The 25,887-nt window shown below is 44.3% G+C and overlaps 1 protein-coding gene across 2 annotated transcripts in view; it reads left to right on the top strand.

Annotated features, from left to right (window-relative positions):
* Nucleotides 1-21,905, top strand: part of srgap1a (SLIT-ROBO Rho GTPase activating protein 1a) — a 165,474-nt gene extending 143,569 nt beyond the window's left edge. Inside the window, exons 18-22 of one of the 2 annotated variants that reach the window (XM_056281221.1) lie at nt 343-422; nt 9,384-9,564; nt 11,866-12,003; nt 17,456-17,831; nt 18,699-21,905. In XM_056281221.1, coding sequence (XP_056137196.1) covers nt 343-422; nt 9,384-9,564; nt 11,866-12,003; nt 17,456-17,831; nt 18,699-19,103 — 1,180 coding nt within the window. In that variant the 3' untranslated portion in view covers nt 19,104-21,905. Of the gene's footprint in view, nt 1-342; nt 423-9,383; nt 9,565-11,865; nt 12,004-17,452; nt 17,832-18,698 lie in introns of both variants that reach the window. The other variant, XM_056281220.1, reaches the window with a different exon arrangement.
* Nucleotides 21,906-25,887: the final 3,982 nt, after the last annotated feature.

The raw sequence follows: 25,887 nt of genomic DNA, 5'->3' as shown, positions 1-25,887 counted from the left end.
ACAATTGTCTAGGATCTGAGCCTCACAGACCAAATGCTGATAATAACCTCCTTTTGAAACTACTGGGCAGTGCCTTGATATGTGGCCCTGTCTTTTTTATTTTTTTCTCCTTCATTCCTACTGGTTGTAAGATGATTGCTGAGTAAGACTTGTATATTACAGACCAGCTTTGTAAGATTTGAGCCTTAAAGATAACCCAGAAATTGCAGCATCAAGCTAAAGTGGGAGGAGGGGAACTCCACAGGAATAGTTTTCAAAGCCCCTTATTTGTCTGTATTGACACCGACCCCAGCTTCTCGAATCTGACTGTGAACCTAATGGCTTGTGTGTTGTCCCCCACAGTGAGAGCCCCTACAGTGAGCATGGAGCCCTGGAGGAAGTGGACAATGAGGGAGGGACAGAGACACACACCAGCGAGGACGGTAGGTGACCCAGACAAGCTACGAGCACAAAGGAACACATGGATATACACAACACACATGCATGCACGCATTGGTACATATGCCCAGAATAAATGGTGGGATTTCAAACTGTCTGAATCACCTTGGAAAACAGGTGAATGGAACTCTATAGCCCTCCATAAAACGGCAGCATTAAAGCAGCAATGGGGAGTTTTGGATTTTTGTTGACTTTGCGCATCCCTGTGGACAAACACGGTAGTGTTTTCCAGACTAACTGCTTCATTTTACATAAGAATTGTTGCACAGATCTACATTCACCCTCTGGTAGTTTGTGGATTTGTTTTGAAGAGAAGAGAGAGATGCAGTGGTGTTTTGCAAAAAACAGATGTTTGTATAATATGCAGCAGTGAGGCAATGTATCTCTAATTGTGGCTATTGCTGCGTTCAAGACAACCTGGAACTCAGGTATTTTAAGTTTGAAATTGCTGACATAGAACATCCTGTATTCTCACTGTTTAGTTACAGAGAGAAAAATTGATGCTATTAGATGTCTCATTTTATTTGCAGCGTTTTTGAGCAAGCTAACATTGTCTAGCTAAGCTGGTTAGAGAAAAAGATGTATGATGGATATCGTAACGTTTTACCGTGAATTATGAATGCTGCCATTTTTTTCTTCTCCTTGCTGTGACGTCACCTGTGCTCAGGTCAGATAAACCGATGCTCTGAAATAATACTCAAGTTTTGTCTTGATGCATGCTCAATAATCCAGGTATGAAAAGCCCAGAAGGTTGAATTAGTTCATCTGGATACGTTTATTGACAGTTGTATCTAAATGAACTGATTCAACCTTCTGTGAATACCCGAGTTTGTGACTTTTAATTCCAGAAAATCCTTGAGTTCATTTTTTCACGTCATATTTCTTTTTTTACTAGTTCCGAGTTTTCTTTAACGCAGCATATGTATCGCGTCTGTGTGCTGTAATTCCTTTTGTTAGATTTCAAGAGGGATTGCAATCCTTACCCAAACATTTGGAGTCATGGGCGTCTGGGTAGCGTAGCGTTCTATTCCGTTGGCTACCAACATGGGGCTTGCCGGTTCGAATCCCTGTGTTACCTCTGGCTTGGTCGGGCGTCCCCACAGACACAATTGGCTGTGTCTGCAGACGGGAAGCTGGGTGTGGGTATGTGTCCTGGTTGCTGCACTAGCGCCTCCTCTGGTCGGTCGAGGCGCCTGTTTGAGAGGGGACTGGGGGGAATAGCAAGATCTTCCCACGCCCTACGTCCCCCTGGTGAAACTCCTGACTGTCGGGTGAAAAGAAGCGCTTGGTGACTCCACATGTCTCAGAGGAGACGTGTGGTAGTCTGCAGCCCTCCCTGGATCGGCAGAGGGGGTGGAGCAGCGACCGGGCTGGCTCGGAAAACTGGGGTAATAAGGGAGAAAAAGGGGGGGGTGGGATTCCAAAAAAAATAAAACATTCAGAGTCATTTCATAGCAATAGCATAGGAATAGCATAGCATCCTTCTCGCTGATGGCCTCATTTGCTTATGTTGGTCATATAGGGACATCAAAATTGAATTTAGACGGATAAATAATCAGCGAAAAATTGGCTACAATTAAACAACATATCGATTAAACTTGATAAGAAAAAAATCCGGTCACACTACAACAACATGTGTAAAATAAAATGCGTGCTCCCGCCTCTATATTTTCTTTCAAGATAAAGACTTTCCCTCGTGTCTGTGGATGAAATTCTGCTCTCGCTATCCAGGGATGACTAATCCAGCCTTTCAGCCCGTTTAAACACTGTAACCTTGTGGCACTGGGGGAACCTGGTCTACAGTGAAGAACAGTCATTCATATTCTAATGGTTCTGCTCGTCCCTGGAGGAGTCCACATTTTCCTGACACGAATGCCCGGCGGGCTCCACCACCGAACATCCCTCACCACAATGCCCTTTTCTCAGTGTCACGGCTTTGGGTAAAGAATTCACTGACAATTGCAGACATTGCTGAAGATGGAACGATCCTTCTTTTGAGTGTTTATTTATTCATTTATTTTACAATGGCTGCTTTAGGATGCAATAGCTTTCTAAAGATCAACCCATCAGTATTGTGCTCCGTTTTCAGTCAGATTGTGTTGGAAGTAAAAACCATGTAAATGAAAAGGAGAACAGAAATCACTAGCCTTGCATTGTTATTGGAAGACGTGGTAGACTTCTCTCAGTGGGGGCAAAAAAACAGGGTAGTTCAAGTTGAAAGTGAGGTGAATTGTCCGCTCCTCTCTTTTTTCCCAGTTTCCGACAGACATGGCAGTTGGTTTGGTCCAGACTGGGTTAGTTGAAACCAGATGCTCTGATGTGGTCACACGGTGCCAGAGAGAAAAACAGAAAGATAACGTGTAGAGCCGACCCTGTGAACGACAACAGAGTAGGAAGGAAAAATACGGTTCTTTTATGAAGTGGTAAATGCTTGCGACAGACGACCCTAAAGGCACTACAGAATGTGGGCAGTAATATCCGGCCTCGGGTTCAGACGCCAATGCCTTCATTTCCCATCTTCAGTGATTAAAAAAAAAAGAAGAAAGTCTGACTTCTCCAAAACCTGTTTTCATAGAGACAGCAACAATCCAACGCTCCTCCCCTGTTCAGATTCACAGATATATTATAGGAACTGTTTTTGCCCCGCCAGATAACATTTGTTCAAGAATCACACTAATGGAAATGTAAGTGATCCATCTTCATTAAATCTCCTGAGCCGACCCAGCTACAGAACAAACCCACTATCTGGATGTCGTCTCCGAGGAAAACGGGGAATCTTTCGTATCCCAGGATTCCCACCGTAAAACACAGGCGCGTGCTCTTGACTGTCAGAGCAATTAATGTTAGATTAAGACTTTTCCTATTCATTTCCCGCTGCCGTGGTTTCGTTCCAAAAATTTCCCTCTTGGTTTGGGAGGAAGACTTTGCTGACCAAGTCCCTCCCCGTACAGTCTTTAATTGTGGTCAGGCTACAGCCTATTGTCATCGGTTATTTTTAAAAATGCCATGATCTCATTTGTATGCAAGAGACAAAAGCAAAACCTTTTCTCCTGTTTTGTAAATACTGCTCATCCCGAGTCTGTTATTACTTGGCTGTTCTGTTGTTATTCTCATCATCTGCTCTGGTGTTTCTGCTTTCTTGTTGGCTTCTGTTGAAGCGTCCATCCATCATCCATCTCAGTGGTGTAGCCTGAAAGAGGCCCATCCCTTTTTGGACATCCATCAAAACTCTCAGCTTGTAGCTCTCCTTCTTTCCAGCTGATGTGTTGTATCTCTTCCATCTGTATACCTGTTTCTCACACACATACTTGTCTAGATTTGAGTCATGAAAACAGTCAAACACATTTGATATAGTTGTGACAGGTTCAGCTGGTGTGAGGCTCAATTGGGAAGCACGGGATTTGAATTCTAAACCCCTGACAAGCTACCAGGTAACGTGCCTTATTTTTCGCAGACCAGTGCAGATTATACACGACTTTGAAAATCAGTCATCATGGCCAAATCGGGGTTATAATTAACCTTTAAGTAGCCTACACTAATCCCGGCCTTACTCAGTATAGTGTCAAGACGGTGTAAAGGCCAGCACACGCCACCGCAGAAACACAGCGACGAGGCAAATAACTTGGGCAAAGCACTGCTCATGGCGCACACTAGAAGCGCCAGCGGACACCCATCCGATATGAAAGGCTCTGTACTTCGCAGTGCTCTGCGAAGCCAGCAAAAACCATTTTCCCATCGAACCATATGAGTCTGTTGGAGTGTCAACGCCTGGGAATAGAAGAGTGTTCTGAGAATCCACGGTACGTCAACCAGACGCATGCTGACTCGAGGCTCGACACTGCCGGTGTCGGGGGGGGGTTTAAATATTGAAATGAATAGAATCGTTCCTCCTGACTCGTGTCAGCCATCGCCGGTGTGCGGTAGCTTGAAGAGTCATTCCACGTTTTGGTCTAAATTGCTGTCAAGAAACTCTCCTCACTAGTGGGCTTGGCCCCGCTGGAGTGTGTTAGAGCCTATTGGCTTAGACAGATGATCCGGAATGTACCAATTTCCACACAGCACTTTCAGTCATATGCAGAAAGTCAAGCTGTTTGTCTTCGTGCCTTTTATCGGGTGTTATTGGGGAGTAGGGAGGACAGGGTGTGTGTGTGAAGGGTGTGTGCTTTCATTTATCTACATTCATGAGGACCTAATGTCTTCAAAAGGATAGTAAAACTCCAGAACCCCCTACCTTGTGGGGACATTTTTAGGTAACCACCGAGAAAAGGGTTATTCCTGGCCTAGAAGTTAGGTTTAGGACTAGGGTTACATTTAGAGTTTTGGTTAGGCATTAGAACAAGGCTTAGTGTTAAGGTTAAGTTAGAGTTTGGGCCCCCCCCCACCTTTTTCTCCCCAATTGTACCCGGCCAATTACTCCACTCTTCCAAGCCATCCTGGTCACTGCTCCACCCCCTCTGCCGATCCGGGGAGGGCTGCAGACTACCATGTCTCCTCCGATACATGTGGAGTCACCAGCCGCTTCTTTTCACCTGACAGTGAGGAGTTTCACCAGGGGGACGTAGCAGGTGGGAGGATCACACTATTCCCCCCAGGTACCCCGACTGACCAGTGGAGGCGCTAGTGCAGCGATCAGGACACATACTCACATCCAGATTCCCACCTGCAGACACGGCCAATTGTGTCTGTAGGGACGCCCGACCAAGCTGGAGGTAACATGGGGATTCGAAACAGCGATCCCTGTGTTGGTAGGCAACGGAATAGACTGCTAAGCTACCCAGCCGCCCTTGTTTGTTTATGTCATTTTAGGGTTATGGTTTGGTTTAGGGTTAGTGTTAAGTGAACAGAAGGGTTAATTTTAGAGATAGAGAAGTAGGATTTGGAAAATCCTTGCCCCCATATCAGTTGATTCTGATAAGGACATATAAAGAAGTGTGTGTGTGTAGTGTGCGTGCCTTGATGTGCAGGAAAAAAAAGGTGGATGATTTGAATGACCATTGATTGAATGATCTTATTTTTGCAGGACTCAAATCTGTTTCATGCACTGCCTGTTTATTAACCTGCACCTTTTAGTTCCCTAATGGGTCTGTTCAACCACATACGTGTAACGATCCTGTCATGACAGTTGAATATCTGTTTTTAGAGTGGCGCTTCTCACTCAACATCAGTGCATCAATAACTTATCTGCTTGTAAAGAAACACAAGGTCAGCCGTGAACTAACCAGCATTGACTTTATTTCACTTTGCAGCATTACGGCTTCGCATCCTTCTAGTTTAAGACCAAGCCGGGCCATGTAGGACTGGAAATGTTAACGGCAGTGTATCTCGCCGCACGGAGGATCTGTCATTTTCCAACAGGAGCCCCTTCCACCCCAGCTCCACCCTTCTCTTTCACCCATCTGTACAGTGTCTTTGGTCTTGTAGCCGATGGAGTAACCTACACAACGCTAAGGAGGCCTTGTGGGTGGCATTTGAGAACGGGGGAGATAAACAGCAGGAATCCTGTGTTATGTAACATAACCGTATCTGGTGCCAGTCTTCTTCATTGGTGTGCATGGGTGTAAGAGTAGCAACCATAGTCAGTATAGGTTGTGCAAGACATTTTCCAGCGTGGCGCTCTTACATCACAGCCCTCCAACTCTGACTTTCTCAGTTCAAGTGTTCCTCTCCTCTCTCTCTCTTTTACTTTAACTGCTCTCTCTGAGTGTGTGTCTGTGTTTGTCTATGTGGGTGTGGACGTGCAATTCTGGTGGTTAGATGCGATGTTATTCTCATTTGGTTCCTGCACAACACGCCAGAAGAATCCTCTGCCACACTGAAGCCTACAGTCTGCCACCTTCAGCTGTCACAGCACTGCCATAATGAAGGTGTGTCCCTCTGGTGGACGTCACGGATGAGCTTTGCAGAGAGGAAGGAGACAGACAGGCAAACGTAAAGAAGAAAGACAGCGGAAGGTCGGCTATAAAAAAAATTATACAAGGCGGAGAGGGAACGAGACAGCTATCCTGTATCGATCACGCCATCACCGTTATTACGCAAGTGCAGCTCAGTTAAATCAGCTGGTAAATTCCTGATCGTCAGGCCGGATCCACATCACAACCAGCCTGGCATTCCTGACAGCCCAGTGAGGCAGGGGTGATGGAAAGTGAGTTGTCAAGAGAGGGGGGGATGAAAAGAGAAGAGGCAAAAGCAGTGGTCCATAGAGAAACCTGGATAATAGAAGAAAAAAGAGCGAGAGTTGACAAATGTCAGGAAATGAAGCGAGAGAGTAATGAAGTAATGTGCGCATACGCCCTCTAATGCTTCCTAGAGTCAGACGTCCTCTCCACTCTCACGTGACTTTTCTGCTCATCTGTAAATTACTCCAGAGCCAGTCAAATATACGGCATGATGGCCTTTCACAGCCTATACTGGCCTCAGCCATTTGCTTCCAGCGGGGGTGGACAGGGGGGTGGGGCTCCTGTCAGGGAGTGGCAGCATGGAAAGGCTGTGTCTGTCCAGGGACCCCTGTCTGTCTCAATGGGATCTCCTCGGTGGACAAGAGAGCTCGGCGAAGAGGAAAGCGGGAGGGAGGGTCGGAGGCATACAGAAGCTATTTTTAGCCCTGTTATTGCACCCGTGCGTACATATTGGTTTGGAGTTTTATCTGTTATATTTTGAATAGGACAGTCATCTAGCTCTTTTTTTTTTTTCATCCACTCACTCTGATTTCACATGACACCGGAGGGGTTTTCAACTTTGATTTATAAACGGAAAATAATGTATTGTTTTTGTAAGCCATATGTAAGACCGAGCCCAAAACAAAAAACATGCTGCTCAATATACCATGAATTAATGATATATGGCTTAACTCATCACAGTCACCCGTGTCAGCGATACAGAAATCTAGTTAAAGTGCTGAGTTATTGTGTAGAGACCAACTGTATGCACTGATCCATACAATGGCTGGCATGCCCCTCAGTCGTATAGATCTGCTCTCACCAGCTTCTATAAATACCTCTGCTAAAGCTCCCGAGGGCCCGTTGCAGCCCTGCTCTGGTGTTGTGGAGCTGGGTTACTATTGACTACAACTAAAATAACTAACGGATGACTACTCTCAAACACATGCACATGTGCACACTGCGAGCATAAACACTCCCATGTGACATAAATACACGCCAATACGCCGATACTAGACGCTGAACACTTGAACCTTGTGTTCAGTCCAGCCGAGCTGTGTTTTCTGTACAGCACAAGAACATTACTTATATATTCTTCATTGTAAGGTTGCATCATGAACCGGAAAGTTATCTTTTTCTATATATTATGGTATAGTGTGGATTAACTTGACTGAAACGCCCATCTCTTAAATATGTATATATAGATATAGATAGGTGTAGACTATCTACACACCAGTGGCCACTCTTTAAGGATGAGGATGTGCACATCCTTGATAGGGAGAGACACTGGTTTGAACGGGGCATCAAAGAGGCCATCTAGTATATATCCCTCCCACCCGAAAAATCACCCTTTTCGGGTGGTGTGTGTCTTCCTCAAGCTTGGGTCCTCTACCAGAGGCCTGGGAGTTGAGGGTTCTGCGCAGTATCTTAGCTGTTCCTAGGACCGCACTCTTCTGGACAAAGAGATCTCATATCTCTTCTCACAGAAGATATTAGAAATACATACACACACACACATTAGTGGTGGGACTTGATTAAAAAAATTAATTGAATTAATTATGGGCTTTGTAATTAATTAATCGCATATCGATATTTGACACCAGAAGCAACATTTTTCAATTCAAACAGGTCTTGGTAGATGACTAAATCAATGAATAGACACATACATAAGTTTAAACAACAAAATCCTGTTTATTTTGTAAACACAGTACTTTTTGTAACCCCTGATCTTCTACCACTGAAAGTGGTCTACAGTCCACAGCAATCCATTTCGCCAGTGAGTTTGTTAATTTATCAGACGTGGACTTACTCATCTTGGCTTTGAAACCCGTCATCTGGTGGAGAGTCGGTTGGCGACTCTGCTTGGTTGTACTAGGAGCACTAGCGTTAGCATTAGCTCCAGTGTTCGTACTAGCTGCAACGTGTTTCGCATTTAGGTGGTACCGGAGGCCTGAATAACTGCGGTGGAATGCAAACTCTTTGTTGCAGAGTCTGCACACAACAGTGCTCTTATCTAGGCTTCCATCCGACCGTTTTTTAAACGTAAATTTCCCATCCACAGAGCTAAGCAACGCGGTGTCATCCTTGTCGTCCATCACATCTGTTGTTTGCATACTAACTTGTTAGCCTGACCTACTCCGCCTTCCACTTGACTGACGTCACTGGGTGCATCGGTATAATCCGTATGCCCGAAACGAGTGCACTGAAAAGCGTTCCGTGTTGACTGGAGTGTATATTAAAATGCGATAAAATGCATTAATTTTTTTTAACGCCGTTATTTTTCTTATAATTAATTATCGAATTAACGCGTTAAAGTCCCAGCCCTTATATATATATATATATATATATATATATATATATATGTGTATATATATATTACACACACACACACACGGCAACAGGCATGGGTGCAAGTCCATGAATACTGGGATGGCATCCAGTGGTTTACCTGTGCCCCCGTCCATAGGGTTAGTGGTTGTGTCAGGAAGAACATCCAACATAAAATTTTGCCAAATCAGTATGCGGATTGACAAGGCCATACTGGATCGGTCGAGGCCCGCATTAACAACGGCCAGCATTGGTGCTGTGCCCTCACAGGGTCCTGATGGAAACTCTAAAATCTGCTGTGGCAACCCCTGAAAAACAGAACAAGCTGAAAGAAGAAGAATACACACACACACACACACACACACATACATATCCATGTATTCAGTTCCAGTATTGTATAACTTGCCTCTCTCTCCGGTGCCTCTGACCTCTTGACAACCTACCGTTTGTCTATGTTGACAGAGGGGGAGCCCATCGAAGCCATCGCCAAATTTGACTATGTTGGGCGCTCTGCCCGTGAGTTGTCCTTCAAGAAGGGCGCCTCTCTGCTGCTGTACCAGCGAGCTTCAGATGACTGGTGGGAGGGACGACACAATGGTATTGATGGTCTGGTGCCACACCAGTATATCGTGGTGCAAGACATGTGAGTATTATAAAAAAATATATAATTCAGCAATACATGAATATTTTTTTTTAGCAAGTTGTTGGCAAGGGAAGACAAGTGAATATGATTTTCACTAACAGTGTAAATATTGACAAAGCACAACAAAATGTGAACATCATACTGTATGCAACAATTTTATCATAACCATAAAGTACAAATTTCAAGGATTCAGACACAGGAATTGTCGCTGTCTCTTTCCCTAGACGATAAGGGTATTCTCCATTTTTTATGATTGTGAAATCTGATGTCTTCTGTTCCTGGTTAGCCCATCTGAAGATAATCAACCATCCTCCATCTCTTGGTTCCTCTAGTAGCACTGAGCATGAGAAACTGACTTGTTGACTAGTCAATGTGGAGTGGACACCACAGAGTTCTTGTTTGGGAATGATACTGTGGTCTATGACTGAATCACTTCTTTGACTTTAGCAGTGAATAAAAAGTCGAGTAAAAACAGCAAGTCGAATAAAAAAAAATCAAAATCCCATCTGAAGTTGAAGGAGTCCATTAGCTGTTGATTTTGATAGGAATTTCTGTGATTTCTGAGGATATGTTGTCGCCCGGTTTCGCAGAACATGTTGGCTTTCGCGAGCCTAATTGCATCCATTGACCCTGAATACACTACCATTAGGCGACAAAAGACGATTATTATGCTTGTTAAATGGCCCGCGGAAAACTTTGCTGAGAAGACAAAAGCCACACAGAAAGCAACTAAAGTAGGTATTTATTTGAGTCGGGCTTTCTAAAATAGACCGTGAAGTTGACTTCTGACTAGTCGATTCAATTTGAAATTTCTCTTTACTGTCCGACTGCTGAAGGGCTTCCCACTCGTCCTGGATAACCTGGAAAGTTATAGACTAGTTTTCCAGCCATGGAAAACGCCTGGATAAATGGCAAAATTAATCAAATGTCCTGGAAATGTTACTGAGGTCACAGAAGTTAGGTTATAAAATTCTGTTTTATCCACCAAGATGGCACATTTTTAGTGTAATTTTTAACGAAAAGAGTGGGAACCCTGCCGAGAGAGACTGAGAACACCCGTCAGTACTCTTTAGGTTAATCAACGCACTTGTCGCTGTTGACATTCTCCATAAGAGGCCTTAGCCCATCAGAGGAAAGTGGGGTTGTTGGTAGATGGCCTTGAGCCTTGTTTGTCCTCCCCTCTGCAGTGGAGTACTCTCCATCTCTAGGGTCCTTTGCCAGTCTTTCTGTCAACATCCTCTGCTCTCGACCGTGACAACCCCTGCTAGCGTACCCTCGGCCGTGGCAGCCACCCGGCCGCTGTTGATGCCTAATGGAGTGGATCCACCGTCTCATTAGGATGAGGACAGAAACGCTCCGATCATTTTGTTTAGCGTGCTCTTCATCTTCCCTCAATGTCTTCTCCCTGCATGCCATATCCAGCCACCCCCATCAGTGATTGACCAGGAGGGTCACTGCGTGTGGGGTGTTTTTGCAGTTAATGAAAAAAATGGAATAATTTACAGCCTCGTCCCTTAGTCCCCTAGCCGTCCTCAAGCGGAGTAGCGTCCTGTTGGCACTTTACAGCCAAGGGGAATCGGCAGTGTGAGCGCGGACAGTGTGACAGTGACCTATTTCAGTCTGACAGCAAACAGCCATTGCCGGCCAGACTTTGTTGCAGTCCGCAATTGTTCCATGAAAAATACCTATAATAAATCATGCAATATCTGAGAGACTGTTAAGGATTCTATCACGTTGCCCGGACTTTCTCAGTTGTGTGCATGTGTGTCTGCATTTCTGTGTGTTTGCATGCGAGTGGGTTTTTTTTGTGTGCTCGTCTCTGTGTGTCTGTGCGAGTGTTATGCCCTCTGTGTTGTTGCTGTGCTTGTCCCCACTTTGTTTGCGATGCCTGGTCTATGACCATGCTTGTATATACACTTAACTGCTGATTTTATATCTGCCAGTGCATGCCGGCGGAAGCAGCACCTCCGCTAAGCAGCTGATTACTGCCACCTGACAGGCACCAAATGTACTCACCACCCAGTCACGCACTCTCTGAAAACCATACAGCTGGTTTGTGTATGTCTGTGTTACTGCCACAATGCAGCACCAGAATATAGAGAAGCCCAGGAATATGACTCATATCTCTCTCTCTCTCTCGACCATGAAAGAGAGGAGAGTTGCTGACTCTGATATCAAAAACTGTCTTGAAAAATGGTGCAAGAATGACAGATCGACTAATATGCCTGTTTCTTCCTTTTGTGTCTGTCCCTCCGTTACACGCCCCCCCCCCCACACATACATACATACTTTCTATACCAGAGATGACAACTTCTCTGACACTCTGAGCCAGAAAGCTGACAGTGAGACCAGCAGCGGCCATGCCGGAGACGATAAATGCTCAGGCAAAGACATCGGCTCACCCACTGACACCAGGATCTCCGAAGCCTACATCACCAGGTACGTTCCATGTCGCCATCTAACCTGGCTGCTTCTTTGCTGCCCTCCGTGTTTCCGGGCAGCCTGTTCATGACACGGTGACCTGCTCGTGAGCAGGACGAGTCTCGACTCCGCGTCGGGCCTCCTTGGCAGCTTTAGCTAATGAAAGATGGCCAATCCAATAAGACGCCGATCACCTACTGTACCTGTTGGTCTGTCAGTTGACCATTCCAACCACCGCCACGTAATGCACAGATGCATGTTGGCATGAAAATTAAATAAAAATTGAATAGAGATTAAAAACAGAATTTAAAAACACAAGGGATTGTAAACAGACCTGAAAAGGTGTGTTTTATCCACTGACTCTACTAACACCATATACGACATTATCTACCAATATAATGGCAATACTTTGTTGATGAAAATAATGCCAAGCATATGTCATATAAATGTACCAACACTGGAAAGCTGTTCATAAGCAACTTGGTATTATTCCTGTAATATTCTAAGCTTGTTTTTCTTCCTGCCTAATAGCCACAGAAGTAACCATCTGACTCCAATTCAGTTCCCACTGAATACACAACCTGAGCCTCTTGTATAGTTGGTTATCAAGGCAGCATTGTGTTGTAAAGGACAGTAAACGATAATATAGTGGTGCTGAGTCATCAACTGGCCAGCTGAGAACACACACACACACACACACAAAGAAGACACATAGACATAATCACTCACATACATCTTTTTGGCAGGGAGTCTGTAGTCTGCTGGTGTTGTGCCAGTATTTTGTCTGCTGCTTCTCTATTCATGGCGGCATTTTTATTTCTTTTGGTGGAGCAAGCGCCCTTGAAATGTCTACTACAAGCTCCTGCCAAAGTGCATGAATAGATGGCATTTCATTAGGACATGTGCTTGTTTTCTGCTTCACTGTCAATACGTGGAAGAATCGTACCCCAAAGCGCAATTTATTCAACAATGCAGGTATTCTGCACTCATGTCGTCCACATGACTCGGATGAATAAGATCAGTCTTTTTGTTATCTGTCTTAATTTGATTTATTGAAGCCACCTTACATGATGCTGCCAGACTTTCTTTCAGTCCAATGTTGGCCTATCCCTCTCTCCCACTGCACCTGTATACAAAGAGACCCGATCTTTCCTCCTCCAAGCTCCTCTCTGTATGTTCTTCTATTCAGACATGCCTCAGAACTGCTGAATCATTCATATCCCAGCCTTTATTTAGATATTTCCCTTTCTGCGGTGCTCTCAATCAACAATGCACTCGCCAGTCAAACCTCCCTTGTCAGGGATGTGCCTGGTAAACTTTGGTTTTATGATGATTAGCCATTGCAAACAACTCAAAACGACCAGATGCTAACAAAGTGCTGATCTTATTAAAGCTGCATAACTTATACCTGATGCCATTATTAAGATGCTTATCACACCATTGCCTGACATAGCTTGAGTGGGTATAAGTTGAGGGTGTCATACCAGTTAAAACAGGCAGCATGGTGCCACAGTGGTTAGCGTGGCCGACTCAGTAAGAAAGGCCTGGGGTAGTCCAACCTTGGGGGGGGGGGGGGTCATCCCAGGTTGTCCTCTCTGTGGAGTTTGTATGTTCTTCCCGTGTCTGCATGGGTTTCCTCCCACAGACGTGTAGGCCAGGTGAATCGGCCATATTAAATTGTCCCTAGGTGTGTGTGTGTCGGCGCTGTGATGGCCTGGCGGCCTGTCCAGGGTGTCTCCCTGCCTGCCGCCCAATGACTGCTGGGATAGGCTCCAGCATTCCACGACCCTGAGTTGGATAAGCAGTTTGGATAATGGATGGATGGATATCAGTTAAAAAAAACAATACATTCAGGCAGTGTTGTGTTTTGAGAGAGAAACTTAAAATATTTACATTATGATCAGCCAAGGTCCCATAGAGGAAGAGTGGTGATCTGTCAATAGCATTAAGGATTGTTAGTCCACCCTGAATGAAGCAGGCTGTTGTTGTCTCCTCCAAACTCAATCCCAGAGGGGAATGCTGTTGTTATGAATGAAGATTGCTCCCCCTGCAGGTCGTTCATGGTTTCTGCACTTGTTTACCTTTCCAGGACTCTGCAGTCAGAAAGAAATGCATCTCTTCTTAGTCTAGTTTTCTCTCACCAGGCACATGGGCCTACTGTGCTCCAACAACAGACTGGAGAAATGTTTCAAGTGTTTTATGGCGAAAGCAACATCAAGCAAAGTCCACTGTCAACCCTATTCACATTGTATGCACAGGAAAACTTGTGTGATGTAGATTTGTACTTTCCTTTGACAAATTTATACTGCATTACTCACTGTTTTCCTACACATTGACTTTTTAATATTGTGACTCATCGCTTTATGCAAAGAGCTGCAAAACATTCTCCAAGGGCTCATGGTTCTTGAAATTCAAGCTCATTATGCATTTATAGTTAGCATGATAATGACACAGAGTTCATCAAGCATAACTTGCCTGTGGGACTTGAATGCCACTGACATAACAGACAGACTACATAAAATTGAAATTTCTCATTACAAAACATTTATCAAATACCTTATAGACATTACAAAATTGATCGTTGGCTTCCAAAATTAGGTATTACTTTTAAATAATCTACTATCAGCTGCTCCCGTTAGGGGTCGCCAAAGCGGATCATCCGTTTCCATTTCTTCCTGTCCTCTGCATCTTCCTCTGTCACACCAGCCACCTGCATGTCTTCGCTCACCACATCCATAAACCTCTTTGGCCTTCCTCTTCCCTGGCAGCTCCATATTCAGCATCCTTCTCCCAATATACCCAGCATCTCTCCTCCACACATGTCCAAGCAATCTCAATCTTGCCTCTCTTGCTTTGTGTCCAACTTTAGCAGTCCCTCTAATATACTCGTTCCCAATCCTGTCCTTCTTCATCACTCCCAATGAAAATCTTAGCATCTTCAACTCTGCCACCTCCAGCTCCGCCTCCTGTCTTTTCGTCAGTGCCATTGTCTCCAAACTATTACTTTTAAATAATAAACATGTATTAATGCAAAGTGAATGCTTGCATTATGGTAAATATTGATTTTCATAATCTGATAACTTCTAGATAATTTAATCTATTTTTGACATACTGTGCAATGATTAGTAGGAAGCTCTGTGATTTATCAAATTAATTCTGTTACACTGCAAGCAACTATTCAGCCCAGTTGGTGGTGGTTCTTGCCACACTGCTCAGTGGTAACTGTTTTGACTGGACATTATGGATCACACTTAAGCTGTCGGCAATGTGGGCAGTCATACTAAATATGCAGACCAGAGCTTATTAGCCATGGTGGGGGGATGACGGGCTGCTCAGCTGGCCCACTAGAAAGCAATAGGACTGCTTCAGTGAAACAGCATTAGCAAGCATGTGTCAGTGTACCACATTAGATGTATGTGCCTCTCAGATTAGGTGTGTAGTCATTTATGTGTAGCCAGATTCAGATAAAGACAGCTGTAGTTCTGAGCCTGAAAGCTAGTTTTGGTAGCCTGCTGAACCACAGCCAGGGACAACTATACCTGCTCGCCCATTCATGTTCATTGGGGCTCCTCATGACTTCTTGATCTTGGCAAAGATGTCACAAACGGCTGCTCCCATTGGAGGTCGCCACAGCAGATCATCCGTTTCCATCTCTTCCTGTCCTCTGCATCCTCCTCTGTCACACCAGCCACCCACCTCCATGTCCTCTCTCACCACATCCAAGAACCTCCTCCTTGGCCTTCCTCTCCCCTGGCAGCTCCACATTCAGTGTCCTTCTCCCAATATACCCAGCATCTCTCCTCCACACACATCCAAGCCATCTCAATCTTGCCTCTCTTTCTTTGTCTCCAAACCGTCCAACCTGAGCTGTCCCTCTAATATACTCATTCCTAATCCTGTCCTTCTTCGTCACTCCCAGTGAAAATATTAGCATCTTCCATTCTGCCACCTCCAGCTCCGTCCGTCTTTTCGTCAGTGCCACCATCTCCAAACCATACAACAAAGCTGGTCTCACTACCATCTTGTAAACCTTCCCTTTATAACTCTTGCTGGTACCCTTCTGTCAAAAATCTCTCCTGACACTCTTCTCCTCCCACTCCACCCTGCCTGCACTCTCTTCTGCACTCCCCATTACTTGGAACAGTTGACCAAGTATTTAAACTCATTCGCCTTCGTCACCTCTACTTGTTGCATCCTCACCATTTCACTGTCCTCCCTCTCACTCACGCATATGTATTCCCTCTTACTCCTGCTGACTTTCATTCCTCCTCTCTCCAGTGCATACCTCCACCTCTCCAGGCTCTCCTCAACCTGTCCATCACCATTGCAAACAAGAAAGGGCTCAGAGCTGATCCTTGATGCAATCCCACCTCCACCTTGAACCCATCTGTCATTCCAACCGCACACCTCACCGTTGTCACACTTCCCTCATACATATCCTGCACCACTCCTACATACGTACTTCTCTGCTACTCCCAACTTCCTGATACAATACCACACCTCCTCTCTCGGCACCCCATCGTATGCGTTCTCTAAATGTACAAAGACACAATATAACACCGTCTGGCCTTCTCTATACTTCTCCAGCAACATTCTCAAAGCAAACATCACATCTGTGGTGCTCTTTCGTGGCATGAAACCATACTACTGCTCGCTAATCGTCACCTCTCCTCTTAACCTAGCTTCTATTACTCTTTCCCATATATTCATGCTGTGGCTGATCAACTTTATACTTCTAGTTGCTACAGTTCTGCACATTGCCCTTGTTCTTGTAAATCGGTACCAGTATGCTTCTTCTCCACTTCTCAGGCATCCTCTCACTTTCCAAGATTGTGTTAAACAATCTAGTTAAAAACTCCACTGCCATCTCTGCTAAACACCTCCATGCCTCCACAGGTACTATATCAGCTAGACGAATCGCCTTTCCACTCTTCATCCTCTTCATAGCTGCCCTCACTTCCTCCTTGCTAATCCACCGCACTTCCTGATTCCCTATCCCCACATCATCCAATCTTCTCTTGCTCTCATTTTCTTCATTCATCAGCCCCTCAAAGTACTCCTTCCACCTTCTCAAAGATGTCACAGGTCACAGTTAATGAACATAGCAGCCATACATGACCACAGATAATGTAGGGTACTTCTATATAAATGTTCAGTGTTATGATTATACCATGTGTGTTTAATTTCTTTTGCATGGATTAAAGAAATGGGACTTGCACACCAAATTACAAATTAAACGCTCCAAAACATAAATATTCTAGTATGTTTCGACTAGACAGTCTTCATCAGACCTCTGATGAAACGCCAGGTCGAACTGTTTAATCAAAATGTTAATCAATCTGTTTTGGATTTTCTAATTTAGAGTGAGTCCCATTTCTCTGATCCGTTTTGATTTTTTTTTTTATTTTTTTTTACATACATCTTTGGGATACTATTTCATCCATTCTGCCCTATGCTTCCACCTCAGCAGGCACAGGAAGAGGTCAGATCCTCCGTCTCGCCGGCCTCCTGCCCGCCCCAGTGACATCCACTGTATGGTGCATCCCTCTCAGCAAGGACACGGTGGCCATGGAGGCCATGGGAGCACCCCAGAGATGGGCTCCCCGGTCCTGGGCCATTTCAGCCCGAGAGACATGCTGCGGAGCTGCACCCATATGGCCATGGAGAGCCCCGAGCGCCGACGTCGCACTGGCCACGGCAGTCTGACTAACATCAGCCGCCACGAGTCCCTGAAAAAGATGGAGAGCCCCCCGATCAGACGCTCCACCTCCTCGGGCCAGTACACAGGCTTTTCTGAAGCTCACCACCACGGTAGCAAGCCCCTGGACCCGGAGACCATCGCACAGGTCAGCGCGGGACGAGCGGCGCCCCGACCGCAGCTCCCTCAACCATCACAGCCCTGCCCCGCCCTGTAAAACCATAGTCAGTCCCTGTCTTCTGCTACTGTGTCTGTGCACAATGAAATCCACCATCTAGATTCACAGGCAGACAGCGGAGGACAGTTTGATACCGAGCCTCTTATCTTACTGAAACTGCACCATTTATATGTAGTCATGCCTTTCTGCATGCAAAGAAGACAGTTTGTTGTCAGAAATTAGGAAGAAATATCAAAGCACATCAGTCTGATAGGTGATGCGTTGTGTTGGTATAGAACTAAGTTACTAAATCAGAGCAGATAATGTGATGAGTCTAAGTTGACTGCAGTCACATGTGTATGTATAGTATAGTAGAGCCATCATTGGTGTGTAGGTAAAGCTCCTATTTAGAAAGCTTAGGTCACAGAGGGGACATTTCAACCAGGCTGAGCTGTCTTGACTACCAGGAAGATGCTGCAAGAAATGCAGAGGTGACATCTCTGCATCATCTTCCACTCTATCCAGTCATTAGCATGCCCAAACTCCAAAATAAAACGTTGACTTTCACTCTCTGCATGTATTTTGCATGCTGATCTCTGTCTTGGATCCCCGCCATTGTACTCCTCCGTTAACATCTCCTTTTATGTGTCTCCCTTGCTGCCCTTCTTCACCCTCTCCCATCTTCCTGCTGTTTCTCCCTCCATATCTCTTCCTATTGTTTCTTTCCTTTCCACTCCTCTCTTATGCTTCTCTATTTTCCAATTTCAACCCCAATCTATCTCTCTCACTCTCATTATTTTCATACAACCACTCCCCCCACTCCTTCGTCTCTCTCTCTCTCTGTCTGTCTCTCTGCAGGACATAGAAGAGACAATGAACACAGCTCTGAATGAGCTACGCGAGCTAGAGAGGCAGAGCTCGGCCAAACATGCCCCAGATGTGGTGCTGGACACGCTGGAGCAGCGTCAGACCTCAGGCAGCGGTGGGGGCCCCACCCCAGCCAGTTCAAGTGAGTCCCTCAGCCCTATCCACAGCATCATGCTGAGGTCTACTGCCAACACTGAACCGCCCATCCGACGCAGCACCAGCTCTTCCAGTGACACCATGAGCACCTTCAAGCCTTTGGTGGCACCCCGCATGGGAGTGCAGCTTAAACCTCCGGCCCTGAGGCCCAAGCCCATGGTGCTGCCCAAATCTAACCAGGCTCCACAACCGCCTGCCCCATCTGCTCAGGACCCTCTGGACAAGTCCTGCACCATGTAAGCTCTGGGTGGCCATGGCCATCATCACAAACACAGTTTAAACTGTTTATAATGAACTTTAGTGGAATTACGAGTAGAGAAACTTCAGGATACAGTAGCGACATGCTAGCAATGTCTATTAAAGCTGTAGTAGTAATAATAACACTATAGAGAGTGTAACATACATCACCTGGGCAGAGAAAGAAAAAAGACTCATTAGCTAACGCTAGTTGCCGCAAGAAGGATGCGTGTGTCCTTGTAGTAGAAAATTAAAACTGCTTTAAAGTGGCATTTTAACAGGGTTTGAGAGACCGGTTTAGGAGGTGCAAGACCGACATACAGAGAGACATACTGGACTGATTATTTCAGCTGGACAAAGCATTTGTTTAAACAAAATATATGGATGAAAAATGAATCTAACATTATCCCTAGCATTAACAGTATTTAGTCTTTTTTTCAGTATGAATTGACTCAACAAATCACAAAGGCTTCCCACAATTTTTTTTCTTTCCCCTTCAAATTTTTGGTACGGTAGTTTACAAGCCATCAGAGAACTACAGACCTTTGAAAGAACCATGGTGTAAGTAGCTTCTGTATTTACCAGAGAACCTGAAGAGCAGTGCAACTGGAAATGTAGTTTTTGTCAGTGGAACCAAAGTTGTGTTCACACCCATAGATTGGAATTCAAATGGTGTTTTACACTTTCACGTACTGTAAATATATTATATACGCCATTGCGGATTTAATGTACAGATTCAAAAGCCTTACAGATTTTCTGATGGAACTGATTCAAAAATATTTAACTTGCCATTATAAAGGTGCTGTGGCTTCCGGAACAGAAATCGTTTTGAGGTTGAAGTGAGACCGGGTCTGAAGATCTCATACCAAATAGCAACTAGGGGTGCTCTATTGATAATGACATGTATTGATGCTGGTAAGAGTCTTCACCGGTTTAACAAAAATGCTGATAAACTGTATACTCAGCACCTTTCTCTGGCCAATACTAGGCTGCAGCTCAGAGATCACATCTGCGCTGGTTACATACAGCTTTATTTGAACATAAATAGCTTTTTCAGCAATGCCTGGAATGAGACTGTTGGGCTAAACCACTATATGAAATTTCTCCGTTGTGGACCTTCTGTGAAAATTTGAGTCATTCTTGAATTCCTGCATAGATAATAATCTAGGCTTTTGCATCTTTAGACCTTATCGGAGAGCAGTGTGAAAGTGATTTGTACAAACTATTATGAAGAAAAATAAATCATCTCATCACTGTACACAAGACATACGACGATAGGGTATGGAGTTCATGCCATCTTTTCTTTTCTGCCTTGCTTGGCTTTATTTACCCAAAGATATGACTGTGTACAAAATAGCGCATGGATGTTGACTGTATTGTCTCCCCTCTCTTTTAAATAATGCAGCCGTTCTTCATATCAGCTGATGTGTATAGACTCAAGGCAGCGCTATGTGGAGTGCTGCCGGTAGCCATAGACCTAGTGACTGTTATTGTATAAGGCCTCATTATATGGTCATTCAACTTTGTATGCTTTTCTTTGTCAGTATATACATCTGTCAGGGCCTGACTGCCCTGTCAGTAGTAGTAGTGGTAGTAGTAGTAGTACTTTCAGTAGTTTTCCTGTGCCCCTCTCATCCATGTTTTATGTTAGGGGAGATCATGTAGGTTTTGTGAGTATGTACTCCTCCATTGGACTGTGACCGGCGCTGAGGCTTTCCCTGTGGAGTTATTTTGTATTTGTGGATGATGAAAATCTCCCTCATTAACTTCTAATGAGTGGCAAGCTGGACACGTGTGACAGAACAAACACAGCATGTGGAAGGGAAGCAGCACTCGCGTTCAGCGATGAAGGCCCACATCGGTCAGCTCACGTGGCTTAGAGCCAGCTGACTGTCAACTGAAATATCCCCGTAGCTAACCCATAAAATGGCACATGTTGGATGTGCCTGCGTTTTCGCATGTGTGACGGTGCCACCTGAAGGACCTCCTGCACTGTAGAAATAGCAGAACTTGGGTGCATGTCCTGGGAGTGTTTTGACTCGTGGCATAACAACACCTCCAAGAGAATTTCTTTCACATTTGCAAAGGAAAAAAAAGCAATTCTCTCCTAACAGCAGGTTTACAGTGTCTTTTGACTTGACAATGTTTCATTGTTTGTACAATTATCAAAACAAAAACAAAAAAAGGATATGATTTGAATTCTGATTTACTAACCATTCTATTATTTTTATAACCTTTTTTTATTCTTGTTTAATTATTTTTGTTCTTGTTGGAATTTACTGAAAATTTAGATAAGTGTAGATAATAAATATTCAGAGATAAAGGTGTTTCACCTATGAAGCCAGTTGTAAAATTGTGTGCTGTTGTCACTATGTAAGATCATTAACAGTAGCAGTCAGTCATGCCCTGTCTGCAGGCTGTTAGCTACTCTGTGGTGTCTATGTACATCTGTAGTATGTACTTGTGAAAGTGCCTTTGAAAAATGCTTTAGAGGACCTTCAGACATATTGTGTACTGTTGCATTCTCATTTCAGACCCTGTGTTTTGAGCAAGCGCAGTGCAGGAGGATGAATGAATAACAATGCCATTTTTGAAAGTTATATATATATAATATGAATGAACTAATCAATAATAAATGAACAGCTTACCCATTGTGACATTGCACTTTTATGTAAAGAACTGTATATACGGCATGTACGATCAAAACTGCTACAGAGTTCTTTCAGGACTTGTTCCTCAAAGGATTTCTTTCTAATAAAGGAAATAGTTTGCCGAGTCAGAAGTGGTCTTTTCCAGTGGTGATCCCATTACACCGCCATCCAAGCATAGTAAGCCTAGCATTGTATACGTTGATACTCAAGCAAATAAAATGTTTATTTGTTAATACGTTTTATATTGGAAAATATCATTCATAGGTGTAATTAAAAAAAATGGGACTTTGTTTTGGGAAACGGGAATTAATATATCGTGCTTTTTCACTGGCACAGAAATTTTCCACATATGCACTGATGAAGGCTTTTGAGTTTCCACAAAATGAATCGTGGTCGGGATGGAAGACACGCAAACAAGGTCATGATGAGAGCCTCATTCACTCTACAAGTCATTCATCTCCCTCATTTTTTTTTTGGCCAGAAAAGCTATTGTCTGAGCAAAAAATAATAAATACATATGTTGAACTACAGGTGATGGTATTCAGGTTATCATATTGATATCAGTAAATATTGGGGCAGCATGGCACCCCTGTCATTACTGTAGAAGACATGGCTAAAAGGAAATGAACATCACAAACGAACATTTGAAAGTCAATCACATTCTCGGATTTTAATGTTTGGGAGACTTCTATGTTAAGGGTCAATTTATGTCCAATGGTTATATTGAAATTGATAAATCAATCCAGTTTAATGTCAAGAGAACAGTTTTGATTGATAACTTTTTTTCTTTTCTTTTTTTTTTTTGCACACTTTGGTTCTTTTAAGAACAAAGTGTAAGGGACTAGCCGGAGTCGAGGGGTTAAGGGTTACACGCGCAATACTAGTCCTAACCTGAAATGTGGAGAAACAGAAAAAAGGACTGATTTCCCAAGACTAGAAATAGCTGGGAGGTGGGCTAGCTTACCAAGGTAGCAGGCTAGCAGTTGGCAGGTCCCTCCGACAAGGCCTCGGCCATATGGGTCTCAGCTCCCGTAAGCGGCGGACTCCGTCTTGGTAGGTTAGTTCAGTTTAGGTTGATGGTGTTGAGCTGGAAAGGTGTAGACTTGTAATGTCCTGGACAGCGTGTTCAAAATGGCATACACCGAAGCATATGTATGCAAACTGCCGGCATTAATTAACTCCAGGGGACGCACCCGCGCCTCACAGTGAAGTCCTCTTATAAACACTGCTTAACCACACCTCCAATCATTTCTCAATGAAAGCCAGTCCAAGTATGTAAGAAAAGGAAGAGAAAAAGGTAAATATAACCCCTATCACATCTAACATTCCTCCCACCTTACAAAAAAACAAAAAACACATGGTTCCAACCTATTTGGTTTTTTTTCCTTTTTGTTTTATCCTTTTTATATTAATAATTTCTTAAAACAACAAGACTATATATACAATTATAATCTAATCCGTTTTTTGACTCCATTGATTCACATGCATTACCATCAACAATGCACTCCCAAACTTTTCAAAATACCCAAACCATATGCTTAATCCCCTTGACAGGGTGTCCCCAATAACATTTTCTCTGCCTGCCAAATGCACTACCGTCAGGTTATCCATCCATTATCCAAACTGCTTATCCTACTCAAGGTCACGGGGATGCTGGAGCCTATCCCAGCAGTCATTGGATGGCAGGCGGGGAGACACCCTGGACAGGCCACAAGTCTATCACAGGGCCCACACACACACCTAGGGACAATTTAGTATGGCCTACATGTCTTTGAACTGTGGGAGGAAACCGGAGCACCCAGAGGAAACCCACGCAGACACGGGGAGAACATGCAAACTCCACACAGAGGACAACCTGGGACGACCCCCAAGGTTGGACTACCCTGGCGCTCGAACCCAGGACCTTCTTGCTGTGAGGCAACTGTGCTAACCACTGCACCACCCACTTTTTCTGTGTGGTGATGAACTTTGTTCCCTAAACCCAATACAGAACTGATAAAACAGCTTGTCTATTGCTTAATATTTTACACATTATACAATACATAATATTGTACTGTGTATACGAATATATAGTTAATTCGTGCCATTTTGCATGTTAGCTCTTTATTTTGCATATCTGGTGTGTAAATTTGTTTGTTGATATAAATGGGAACAATTAAACCCTAGACCATTTTAGTGAGTTTGCTGACATGTTGAAACCCATATAACGGTTAAAACATGGCAGGCTGGTTATATTGTTAGCAGGTTACATGGTTGTAAAATTAAACTCCAACGGAACACTGACTGGATGTTTCAAACTTAGACAGGAACGTAAGTGGGTTGTGATCAGTGAGGAAAACCAGAGCAGCTCCAGGCTAGAGACGTACACCTCAAAGCGTTGGACTGCTAGGACAAGAGCCAGGGCCACCTCAATGGTGGAATATTGCTTCTGATGGTGATTCAGTTTCTTAGACAAATATGCAACAGCCCTGTCTATTCCTGACAGTCTGTAGCAGCACCACACCCACCCCAAAATCACAAGCATCCACTGCAAGCTTGAATGGGACAGAGAAGTCTGGAGCGACCAGCACCGGTTCACTAGCTGGAATAGCTTTAACCATTTACAGAGCTGTCTGACAATCCGCTGACCAGCTAAACTTAACTCCTTTCTTCAGCAGGTTTGTGGGTGGTGTTGTCACAGCTGTGAAGTTGGGAACAAACCACCAGTAAAAGCCACACATGCCCAAAAGGCGCATTAACTGGCGTATTTTCGGAACAGGCAGGTCTAAAATGGCTTGCACCTTGGTAGTCCTTGGTCTCACTGAACCTTGACCCACCTGGTGCCCCAAATATGTGACTTGCCCCTTTCCAATCTCACATTTGGGCAAGTTGATTACCAACCACGCTTGTTTAAGACGCTAAAACAGCTGTCTCATATGTTCCATGTGATCAGACCACAAAGGTGCTATAGCAAACCACATCATCTAGATATGCGAGTGTTCTGCAATCTGGAGGTTACCAAATTCATTAACCTCTGAAAGGTTGCTGGCACGTTTTTCATGCCAAACGGGAGAACCTGACAGCAATACAAACTCTCCTGTATCACAAATGCAGACATCTTTTGCCCTTTCTGCCAACGGGACTTGCCAGTAGCCCTTTAACAAGTCAAATTTTGACACATACTGTGCACTGCTGATCTTATCAATACAGTCCTCTAGCCTGGGTATAGCATATGCATCTGTTTTAGTTACATTATTTACCTTTCGGTAATCAACGCAAGGATGCACAGTTAAATCGGGCTTGGGAACAGGGACTAGGGGAGAATTCCATTCACTTCAGCCTTGTTCAATCACACCAATTTCTTCCATGTAGAGCAACCCTGGTTTCACCTGAGCCCATTTTTGTGGGTTAATCCGGTACGGATGTTGTTTAATGGGGGTTGCCTCACCAGTGTCTACATCATGGGTTATTAAATTTGTTAAGCCAGGGGTATCTCTAAACAGAGGACTATACTGATCCACTAGATGTAATACATCCTCTTTCTGCTCTGTGGTGAGATCACTCAGTGACTCTCTTGAGAGTGGCCAGGGAACTGGAATTCTTAAGCCTAGCTGTAACTGGTTCAACTGACCAAACCCCATCCCCTTCACTCTCCTCCTCTTCCACGGTAACCTGAGATGTGATACACAGCGAATGAAGTGTCATGAGTATAATAAGGTTTCAAGAGATTGATATTACGTAGTCATGATTTCTTTCTCCTGTCGGGTAACAACATATGGACCATAGAATTTCACCCCCAGCTTGCCTCCACCCATGGGCAACAACACCCGAACCTGGTCTCCTGCTTTGAAGGTACGCTTCACTGCCTTTTTGTCAAAGCAAGCCTTCATCTTTCCCTTAACTGCTTCCAAGTTAACTCCTGGCCAAGTCACAAGCTGCATGCAGCCAGTCCTTGAAGAAAGCTACATACTGCAAACCCCCACCAGGAGCACCTTTCTGCGAAGCTGACTGCAACAGCTGTTCTTTCACCATCTTCAGTGGTCCTCTCACTTGATGTCCATAAACCAGCTCAAAAGAGCTAAAACCTGTAGCCTCATTCACTGAGTCTCTGACAGCAAACAATAAAAATAGCATAGCTACATCCCAGTCATTTGAGT

Source organism: Lampris incognitus, chromosome 6 (genome assembly GCF_029633865.1).
Source record: "Lampris incognitus isolate fLamInc1 chromosome 6, fLamInc1.hap2, whole genome shotgun sequence".
NCBI classification, from domain to species: domain Eukaryota; kingdom Metazoa; phylum Chordata; class Actinopteri; order Lampriformes; family Lampridae; genus Lampris; species Lampris incognitus.
Note: the sequence above shows the minus strand (reverse complement) of the source record. Positions and strands in the feature narration are given on the sequence as shown.